The following is an 11,530-nucleotide window of genomic DNA, read 5'->3' as shown; positions in this document are numbered from 1 at the left end:
CACGAACCTGTGTCCCCTGCATCGGCAGGCGGACTCTCAAACACTGCGCCACCAGGGAAGCCCCTAGCAGTATTGATTTTTTAACACCATCTAAAGTGCACTGAAGTTTGAGAACATGTACTTTCCCAGACAGGTGGGTTTATGTAGGGAGTCACCTGACAAGAGGTTTTTTTTTGCGCTCTCAGCATTGCCTCCTGCCTTTGGCCCTACACTTTTGGGGCCCCTGTGCTTTACCACCAGCCCTCTCTGCCCTCAGGCGGAGCAGGTGCCCTGGCTCTGGGCTCAGGGCACCTGCCAAACATTTTCCGCCATCCCTGAACTTCCTGTTCTTCCCAGAAACGTTGGCACAGGCCAAGGACAGAGAGGTGGAGACACATACCCAGTCGGGAGAGCTTGGAAACTGACCCCACGTGCAGACCGAGTCAGCCTTCTCTGCTGGGGAGCAGGAAGTCTGGTAAGTCTGTGCGGCCAGCCGACAGAGTCTGTGCCCATCCATGTGGGTGGCCATGAGGCAGACCAGGAAGGACCCTGCCTGTGAGGCATGGCCCCCAGCTTGGAAGGCAGTGGCTCAGAACCTTTGTCCCACCACCTAGCATGCAAACCTTGCGTTCCTGTTGGGCACATGCTGGTCCACTACCCCTTCTTCTGCCTTTCGAGAAAACACTTAGGGGTGAGAGAGAGTAGTAGAGACCTTTACACTGCAGTCATCAGGGATGGCCCCAGAGGGCACCTGCCAAGGCTTCAGCCCCCTCCTGTCGCCCTCAGTACTCTTCCTCCTTCAGACGCGGCACAAAAACTGACCAAAAACTTGAAGTGAGAATGATGCTCGTTGTGTCTAGGCAGGTCTAATTCAAGTCCCCTAGATGGTAGCCTCTGAGCAGACTGCTCAGAGGCTACCATCCAGAGCAATTCTGGAGCCTCCAGCATGGTTGAAACCTTGAATTCACCCTTTTCTTAACTGTTACAGTTTTGTTATTAGTAATGAATTATTTGGCGAATGCCAAAGCCTTTTACCCCGGGGGTAAGAAAAAGGGTTAAAAAAATAAGCATCCCAGAAAAGACTCTTACTTCTCAAACTTCAGTATATAAAAAGAGCAACATAAGAGTATGTTTAAATGCAGGTTTTCCAGGCCTTACATACAATGGTTCTGATTCAGTAGGTCCGACGTGGGGTTCAGGAGTATGCATTTTATTTTATTTTATTTATTTATTAATAAATTTATTTTATTTATTTATTTATTTTTGGCTGCATTGGGTCTTCATTGCTGTGCACAGGCTTTCTCTAGTTGTGGTGAGCGGGGGTACTCTTTGTTGCGGTGCGTTGGCTTCTCATTGCGGTGGCTTAAGCTCTAGGCACTTGGGCTTCAGTAGTTGTGGCTTGCTTGCTCCAGAGTGCAGGCTCAGTAGTTGTGGCACATGGGCTTAGTTGCTCCGCGGCATGTGGGATCTTCCCGGACCAGGGATCGAACCCGTGTCCCCTGCATTGGCAGGCAGATTCTTAACCACTGCGCCACCAGGGAAGTCCCAGGAGTATGCACTTTAAATAAACAACTCAAGTTATTCAAGATGTAAAGGGCCCATGGGTTTGTGGATCACACCTTGAGACATACTCATGTAAATGCACCTCAAGGAGCAAATGATTCCCCTATGCCCTTGGAATGGTTGCGGGTACTGGTGGTAGGGGAGAGAGAAGTACTCGTGTGTTCCAAATGCCTTGGAAAGGGGGAAAGTGTCAATGCAAGTACTGACAGGTGTTTTTGTAAGTTTGATAGGGAGTGAGTGTCGGTATTATGAAAAGTGCACCTAAAGGAAATGAACTCAGATCATTCTCCCATTCATCTCGCCGTTTCTACTTGCCCCTCAGACCTGAGGACAACTCAGGCCTTGTTGAGCTCACGTCTAACCAGAGGCCCTAAAGGCCTCTCTGTCACCAGCCACCCCATCTGCTTTTAATATGATGGTGACGCTGAGAGGATAGATTCGCTCTGAGAATTGGGCCTGGAGTCTGATTCCTGTCAGAATGCGCTTTCTTCTTTCCAAGAATGTGTCAGGACTACAGAAATGTCACCTTTATTCATCCAAGTAAACTTTAGCTGTCACTCATCCATTTGGAATGGGCCAAACGTTTCTCGTTTGTTTTTATGACTTTTTTCATAGGTCGAAATGCTTATCACATTTGATCCTTTAGACATTAGGGTAAGCAAAATAAGTTATCAAGTGGCATTTTAAACTTGGTCATTCTGATGCAGTATTCCACTTTTAAATTTGGAGGAAGGGTGGCAGTTAATTTTATTTTAAGTTCCCACTGGTTTTACATCATAATATACCTGTACATTTGCCAAGCCCTTTGTACCCTTCATTTGAATCTGTAACTGACTCCTTGCTCCCCATTACTTTCTCACATCTTGCTCTGTAGCCCTAACAACAGCCTCTACACTCCTCCTTCCTTATTTCCACCTTACCTTTCACAGTCTCCTGGTCATAGGGGATCAAGAAGACCTAGGATGTCATATCAAGTGAGTCTTCTAAAGTGACCAAAGGGCTATGTTATGTTGTTGTACTAGATTATTTCATTATTAATAGCAAGGACTCATGTCACACCATGTGCCGGGTACTGCTCTAGACACTGCAAGTATTAACTTATTTAATCATCACAACAAGCCTATGAGGTATATGAGGTAAAAGGTATTATAAATCACTCTAAACTCACTCTATGAATGAGGGAACTGAAGCATTAGAAAGGTAAAGTAACTCAGACAAGGTCATGTAGCCGGTAAGCGATAGAGAAGGATTTGAACTCTTACTCTGTGTTCTGAGTCACTATCTATGTCGCCATCTGAGAAGACAAAAGCAAATCAAACAAAAGCCCCCAAACCTCCAAAAACAAACAAAACATGCTACTCTTAAATATATATATATTTTTTCAAGGACATTTCAGAAAAGGAGACTGGATAAAGCAACCTAATTCGAGACTGTACTCAGTATAAAGGCAGAATCATCTCATGGTTCCTATATCCACTATATATTCATTTATACATTTCAACATACTCTCAGGTGGATCAAAGACAGCCCAGCACAAAACCCCATTTTTATTCTGTATGTGCCAACAATGATCTCATTTAATCCTCATCCCCTTGAAGGCTGGTTTAACAGCTTCTTTGCTGAGTATTAACACACCAAAGAGAGCCATTCTTCAAACGTGATTTGTTCTCAGCATCCTGTGTCCAGAAGCCCAGGTACAAAACTGCATCTACTCTGAGGAATAGGAGAGACAACAGACCCCCACTAAAGCAACCTTTTACTGCCACCTCTCAGGCTCTGCCTAGATGAAAAGCTGCATTTCTGGTTCAGAATCTTCTGTGTTTGGTAGGTGCAGGGGGAAGGATTAAGTTAGGAGTTCTGAGCCTGAATTGAAATTTTGGCTCTCCCACTAATGAGCTATGTGATCCAGGACAGGTCATAACCTCTCTGAATCTCTCATGGTTTTTTTGAGGTCCATATGAAATAATATTTATGAAAGTTCATAAACTGTAAAGTGCTAGAAAATGTAAGGTGATATTACAGAAGGTTTGAATAAATATGATAATTATTATATTATGGACCATGTGACTGTTTACAACTTAATTTGAGGTTGACTGTCTGCTGTTTCCTTTGCTCTGCCCCCCAAGTAAACTTCTTGAGGGCAGGAACCATGACATTCATTTTTACCTCTTAAGACTGTTTCTGGCACATGATAGGTCATCAGTAAATGTTTCTTGAATGAATGAATAAATAAAAGGCATTTTCAAAGGAACTTTGAAAGTTCTGATCAAGGTCAAGAGGAGCCCCATGGAAGGAAAATTCATTTACAATACCTGCTTCAACCACGTGGTCCATCGTCGGAAACCTTTTGTACACAGCCGTGCTCACCGAGCGGAAGATGAGCAGGGATGTGAGGTTGACGTAGCGCATCAGTGTCCTCCTGAGCAGGCGCCCATGCTCGTCACTTCCATGAACACTGCTGGAGATGAGAAACATCAGCCTGTCTGGCCAGGGCAGATTCACAAACTGGTTCCACCATCGGTTCACCACCAGAGTAACATAAAACCCTGTAGAATAACAGGAAATTGTAAAGCAATTTCTTAGTGTAGACATATTGTTGACACTGATGCTTTCAGCAGAATTTTAGTTTTTTTAGGGATCGGGGTGTAAAAACTCTGTTGTTATCCATATCTGATGATTTTGCCCTCCAGGAAAAAAATGTAATTTGTGCCTCACAATGCTGTAGCACCCAGTAAGTGGGTATTAGAACTCAAATGTTGACGGCAAAAATGGAGAGTTAGTGAAAAGAAAGCTGAATTGTCCAAGAGCAGATTATTACCTCAAACTTGTTGGTTGTTAATTTAGCGAAAGCAGCCTTGAAGGTAAACCTTATGGATGATTCTGGTTCTACTGCAAGCAGTGACTTTTCAGGCATGCCTCTCAGCTTGGAAACACTCCCATGCAGTCATTGGTGTTATCCTAACGGAGACAGCTGTGTGGCTGCATTCTGCATGTGACCTATACTTACCAAGCACAAAGGTTACTGGAATTTGTTCAGCATATCTGTCACAGTAAATTGATAATTTTTCAAAGTAACGTTTTTGGGCTCCTGTAAGTAACAATCTGGAGCAAAAATAAAATGCACAGCCCTTTATGATATTATACTTCTGCACCTGCTTTGCAAGTGACATTCAGTGCAAACAATTAAGAGAAAATAACCTCAATTTTTTTTTTTAAGGAGCAACAACTTTTTCTTTTCTACCTAAGCTGATGTATCTCAAAACCTTTTTAACTGCTGAATGTTTTAAGTCCTAATGTTTTTAGTACATAAATGTTGTTGGTCATTACACAGTGGACATAGTAAACATTTTATTTTTAAATACTTCATATTTTAAAATTTTTATATGATTAATGCATTGGATTTAGAGCAAAATACTTCATAAAAGAGTCCATTTTCCAATTATTCATCATACGTACTAAAAAAAAGAGTGCCGTAAGTGGATTACACTTATTAAGTAATTATTGAATAATAACCCTGGATCCGACATCCTGATCTTACTTTTTCATGAATATGCTACTTAGTACATTCTTGATTATATATGTTGTACTTCAAGGGATGTTATAACTGTTTTGTTTTGTTTTTGTTTTGTTTTGTTTTTGTTTTTTTTTGTTTTTGCGGTACGCGGGCCTCTCACTGCTGTGGCCTCTCCCGTTGCGGAGCACAGGCTCGGGACGAGCGGCTCATGGGCCCAGCCGCTCCGCGGCATGTGGGATCTTCCCGGACCGGGGCACAAACCCGTGTCCCCTGCATCGGCAGGCGGACTCTCAACCACTGCGCCACCAGGGAAGCCCTATAACTGTTTATTTTAAAGCCTACAGTTATTTAAGGGACTTCCCTGGCAGTCCAGTGGTTGAGATTTTGCCTTGCAATGCATGGGGTATGGGGTCGATCCCTGGTCGGGGAGCTAAGATCCCACATGCCTTGGGGCCAAAACACCAAAACATAAAACAGAAGCAATACTGTAATAAATTCAATAAAGACTTTAAAAATGGTCCACATCAAAAAAAAAAAAAAACTTAAAAATATTTTTCAAAATAAAAAAATTAAAAATATACATTTAAAATATAAAACAACACAGATTTAACAATTAGTAGTGAAATTTTTATAATTATGTTTGGTGGGTTTTTATTTCTATAGTATAAATATAAAAATTTATATTATGGATCTGACACCAACCCATTTTCTGGTATTGTTAAACATAAATCCATTTACTGAAGCTATTATTGGTATTTATGTTGCAAGGAGGAGATTCAGAATCAGAAGAACTATCTCAAGGCAGGTTAATAATAATGATCAAAACCCAGAAAGAAAACACAGATCAATTTGAATAAATGAATGGATGCAGCTTTTCCAAGGAAAGAAGGAATCCCTTGGAAGCATTCATCATAGCATGTGTCAGAGGCCTATTTGGGTCAGTAGAACTTTGAAGAAGGACACAGAGAGATAATGAGGTGACAGTGAGCCACCGACCAGACTGCAGATGAAGACCTGGGAGCTGGTGCTGACCAAGAAGGTGTGTGGGTGCAGGGTGGGCTTGGAGTTCCTGCCTCAGCTTGGAAGAGGTGTCAGAAATTCTGAAATCAAGAAAAGCTGACAAGAGAGGCATCACCTGGTGGATAGGCCTATCAAGGTCATGCTGATGACAAGTTACAGCTAGAATGGTTTCTGGTACTCAAATAAAAATGATCAGAGAGAATTTAAACGTGGAGAGCACAGACCGTAGGGTTTAACAGAGCCAGGTTTGAATCCCAGATCTGCCACTTAACAGATTTGGATTTGGAGCATATTTTTAAATCTGAGTCTCAGTTTTCTCATTTGTAAATGGGGATAATTAATACCTATTGATATGTATCAGGAATGTTATGAGGATTAAAGAATATATGATATATAAAACCACTTAGCATATGTTGTCACACTTAATCAATAATAAAGTGGTTGTTACTATTAATAGTTGGCCAAAGGAAAACATACTTAGCTGATAGACACATAGAAATTTTAGTAGCTAGAAAGTACCACAGCGAGTATTTTGTCAAATCCATCCCAAAATAAAAAGAGGTATAATCAAACTAGTGAATTCTGGTTCTGTCTTATGAGTTTTTTGCTAGGTATAACTATTTGCTTATAACAGGATTAAAAAACTAAGCATCATTAGTAGACATGAGAATGAAACTATGTCTGTATTTGTCTACAGATATGTCTGACTTTCTTGACAGATTCAACCTGTAGTTCTTGGTAGAGCTTTGATCAACATATAAGGGTCTATTTTAACAAACTTTTACATCTGAACTTTAAAAAATGAAAAATGGCTTGAACTAATGATTATTGTTATAAATGTAAGCCCTCTTTGGTCTTTAGAAAACATATGTGCATACAATTTTGTGGGGGTATAAATAAGATATTGGAGTCAAAGTTAAGGCCCCATGGAGCATTTCTGGCTACAGTGCAACTGTTCTAAGAGCTATTCTATTCTAAGACGCAGTAGCAGCAATAAATTCACATTAGTAAAAATAAACTAATGAGACAATTATCCTGAAACGTCATGTGTCTTCCACCATTTCATATTCTGAAGGAGTAGGTGACACATAAATAAATCATCAAAATAATACCATATTTAGAAGACAAATCTGAAAAATTATTAGAGGTGTTTAATAAAACTTTCCTTGTAAAGATATTTTGCCAAAATGTATACCAATATATACATTTGTTTGGAGCTGTAGTTTTGATATGGAGCAAAGTAACTCTTCCTATTCTACTTTTGGCCATTATCAGCTGTAGCCAAGTTAAGGTCCCTCTTCTTCACATGGTGTCCTGTCGCTGCAAGGAAGAATGTAGGTGAAAACAATGATACACAAATTTATCCATTGTATGCAGAAGAAAAAGAACAAACTGATGAACACAGTAAAGGTGGAAATACAGCCTCAAAAACCTTTAGCTTTTCTATTTTAAGTTTTAACCTTCCCCAGAGAAGAAATATATGCAATCAATATTAATTAAAAAAACTAATAAAGCTTCCCTTTTATAATACTGATAAAATTTTATTAAGACTATAATTTTTAGTTATAAAAGTATTTCTTGGACATGATGTTACTCATATTTCCTGTCAATCTGACAGGCAAAATTTGTGAGGTTATAAAGAATAAACGTCTTTTATGAATATAATGTGCCCTGAACTCAGAAGATATAAAGAAAATAAATTAGTTTTCAGGCCTTTTCTTTAATTGAGATATTGGTAAGGTTGGGGGCACCAACTTGGATAAGATTTCGTCATTCCAGGAAAGAGGAAGGAAAGTTGCCTGATACACACTATTCACGAACATGTTAATTATGTAGGTAGTCGCTGCAAGCTGTCAAATCAGAAACTCAGACTATGAATAACATAGTTCAGAGAAGCACAAATAATTATTTGTCTGTGGGCTTTGCCATTCAAAATCATCACTTAGTGAGGTTCTAGGTATAAATCTTTCATTTTATGCCTATAGCAAAATTCTTGAAGCACAACTAATACCTCATCATGACCAATTAAAGTGGGGCTGGAATGAGAGCCACCTGAACATGATGGTTAGAGTCTATTTAACATCCTAAAAATGGTTAGGTGTGGATTAAAATACCCAGTCCTGGGGAGAAGTAGGCAACAGAGGATCATGCAAAGGAGGAGGTTACATAATGCAAAAGTCAGCGGCAGCCAAAGGGCTTGGATTTTTGAGACTGTATTCATATATGCTATCTAATGGCCATTTAAGGACACATGCAAAGGAAAGTACCTGTACATAAAACTTATTGCTGTGTAAAGTACAGCAAAAACAATAAATTCCCTGTATAGTAGTTTGTAGATGCTGCCTCTCCACTTGAGGAGTAACCTATGAAATCCAAAAAAAGTCGCATTTGCTACTTTACTGGAGTAAGTGACAGTCATCTTGGATAGTTTTTCTTTTTTTTCTAGAAGAGCAAGAAGACAACACACAAGTAAAAAGCAATGTTTAAGACAGAGCATAAATCTGTATCTGAAAAAAAACCCTAACCAGCAACCAGTCAACCATCTCTACTTTTTGTCTTTCTCAGCTTGAACAATTTGGAATTTGGAGATAACCACCAACTCAGTGCTAAATCTTTTAGTAGAAAAAGGGAAGAAAGGAGTGTCTGGAAAAAGAAATATTAGAAATCTTAAGCTTGCCTTCATTTCTAAATATTTTGAGATTATATAGCCATTACTCAATAAATATTTGAATGACTAAATGAGATATATGAGAGATGGTGTATTATGATCTATCATATATTTTCTGAATCCATGGGAAGATCTAAGGTATTGACATGCTGTATTAATTGACCTTTTCAAAAGCAGTGGTCAAACGTATTGTTTGGGGCTTTATTTGCTAAAATGTGTAAAGAGGTATTTACTTCACCCTTAAATTTCCTAAAAGAAAGTTATGGCTCTCCTAGAAATCAGGAGAAGCCAGCCCCTTGTGGGAATTTAATTGATGGGTTACTTTTGGTTGTTTTAATTTAATTGTCTCTCTAGTGGAGCTCTGAGTGCATAGTTAGCAATCTGTGCACTTCACAAGGTAGACAAAATGTCGGGCCACAGTGATACTAAGTAAGGTGCATTTCTCCATTGAAAAGTCCCACATAAAATGCTTAGGGATGGGGCATCTTCTGTTTGGAGCTGAAAAAATGAGGCCATTATTTAGGACTCTTTCCACCTGGACTGTTCCATGGTTGTGGGTGGGTTGAGAACTGGGCCCCAAAGCCTAGTTTTCAGTGGATTCTCTGGGATTCCATTGCTCTTCACCAAGACACTAAACATTCAGGTTTTGAGAAGATGCCCCAAAGCTAATCTTTGTTTGAAAATCCTACTCCACAGCTTTCTAACACAAAGCATACACAGAGAACATGAAATTTCTTTGAAACCTTTTGCTTTCAAAAGGATCTATGAGGAGTCTTAGAGAGCTATGTAGACTGAAATGATCGAGTTTTTAGGTAGAACTGTACTAGACATAAGTAATAAATCCTATAACAGACTTCTTATACAAAGTAGCCTACAGCACACATTTTATCATAAACAAGGACATTTTCTGTCTTTATTCAGAGGTAGAGAAAAAACCCAATTCTCATTTGCCTAATTTCCCTAAAAAAAAAAAAAGTGAAACTCTGGAACTATATTCTGGAGCGGTATTTTTTTTTTTTTTCTAATCACCAGCCTAAGGCTTCAACTACTGATTTTAACAAAGAAACCAGAGATTTTTTTGGCAAAAGTAGGTATCATTACGAAAGGTTGGGACTCAGGCCACAAAAGCAGTTTCATTTTTCCATCTTCACTTTGTCTCTTTGTCTAATGTGAATACAGCCAAAACTGGGAGAGGAGCATAATAAATTAAGCCCATTTCATAATTTGTTCTCACGGGCACTGGACTTTTGAATAACAGTCCTTAAATAACTCTCTTTCCTTTAACAGTTCACCCTTCTGTTACAGCTCTGTCAGAAAAACCAAGATCACATCGAGTAGAGGTCAGAGGTAAAATGCATAGGTATACTCTGTGCACTAACCTATTTGTTTGGTTTGGAGTCTCCGACAGGAAAGACAGTCTCCAGGCTCCCCCTGCAGAGGTGCCTTCGGGTCGGTGTTGTACTCCCGGCTCACCCTTCGCTCATGCAGAGTCTGGAGAACTGTTTATGCCACTTTGTCCACTGGTGACAGTGATAGCCAGGAACAAACTGGAGCAACAGCTGCTGATGTGGTCTTTTTTCTAATCTATAATTATAACTCCACCTGTCGCCCAAAGCACCACTTTGAATGAGAAGTCGGAGGTAATGTGAAGGAGCTTGGGTCACCTAAGTCTGTTATTTTCATTTTGACTCTACCCTGGGATCAAGGGAGAAAGAGCCATTTGCCCCTAAAGTGCTCTGAAGAGGCTCCGCCAGCCAAAAACAGGGAATTGGGACAGTCTGTGTGTGCTTAAAACGAGAATAAATTCTTGTGAAGCCTTAAACTGGGGCAGACAAGAACATAAATGGGATTTTCACTCATTTGAGAGGTACTGAGAATGCTCTTCCATTAAAAACAATAAGCATGAGAAAACACCCAGGCCCAACTGGAAAGGACCCAGAGAAAGGATCATTGCAGAGTCTTAAGGCTAGGAGAGTGCCATCATAGTGCTGACCACTAGGGACTCACATTTCTCAGTTTCTGCCTTATTGGCTCCTTATTAACCAGGATGGTTGAGAAGTTAGAGGCCTGCAATGTGAGTCACAAGAGAGTCTAGAATGGGCTTTCCACTGAGATGGAAGTAGGCTCTGTGCAGCAGTCCCAGAAGACTTGCACAAGAAGAGTTTCAGACAACAGAAAATAATCCTAAGCGATTGTGCAGTGGGTTTCCATTGAAAGTGATTTTTGCTGGATTTGGAGGATGTAAAGTTGTAAGCATTGAATCTTTGAATGAGATTCATCCATCTGAAGATGGCAGAGGAGTAAGACATGGAGATCACTTTCCTCCCCACAAATACATCAAAAATACATCTACACTCCTACTGAACACTGGCAGAAGATCTCAGACTTCCCAAAAGGCAAGAAACTCCCACGTACCTGTCCGAGTGGCTGACAGGGTCTTGGTGCTCTGGCCAGGTGTCAGGCCTGAGCCTCTGAGGTGGGAGAGCCGAGTTCAGGACACTGGCCCACCAGAGACCTCCCGGCTCCATGTAATATCAAATGGCAAGAGGTCTCCCAGAGATCTCCATCTCAACACTAAGACCCAGATCCACTCAACGGCCATCAAGCCCCAGTGCTGGACACCCCATGCCAAACAACTAGCAAGACAGGAACACAACCCCACCCATTAGCAGAGAGGGTGCCTAAAATCATACTAAGTTCACAGACACCCCAAAACACAGCACTAGACGTGGTCCTGTCCCCCAGAAAGAAAGATCCAGCCTCATCCATTAGAAAACAGGCACCAG

The 11,530-nt window shown here is 40.5% G+C and overlaps 1 protein-coding gene across 2 annotated transcripts in view; it reads right to left on the bottom strand.

Annotated features, from left to right (window-relative positions):
* The window catches only part of BEST3 (bestrophin 3), a 52,200-nt gene extending 41,964 nt beyond the window's left edge, over positions 1-10,236 (bottom strand). The window contains exons 1-4 of one of the 2 annotated variants that reach the window (XM_007463549.1): positions 10,120-10,236; positions 8,344-8,509; positions 4,550-4,644; positions 3,855-4,088 (exon numbers count right to left, since the gene is read on the bottom strand). In XM_007463549.1, the coding sequence (XP_007463611.1) occupies positions 3,855-4,088; positions 4,550-4,644; positions 8,344-8,495 (481 nt within the window). In that variant the 5' untranslated portion in view covers positions 8,496-8,509; positions 10,120-10,236. Of the gene's footprint in view, positions 1-3,854; positions 4,089-4,549; positions 4,645-8,343; positions 8,510-10,119 lie in introns of those variants that run through there. The other variant, XM_007463548.1, reaches the window with a different exon arrangement.
* Positions 10,237-11,530: the final 1,294 nt, after the last annotated feature.

Source organism: Lipotes vexillifer, unplaced genomic scaffold (assembly GCF_000442215.2).
Source record: "Lipotes vexillifer unplaced genomic scaffold, Lipotes_vexillifer_v1.1 scaffold602, whole genome shotgun sequence".
Taxonomy (NCBI): domain Eukaryota; kingdom Metazoa; phylum Chordata; class Mammalia; order Artiodactyla; family Lipotidae; genus Lipotes; species Lipotes vexillifer.
Note: the sequence above shows the minus strand (reverse complement) of the source record. Positions and strands in the feature narration are given on the sequence as shown.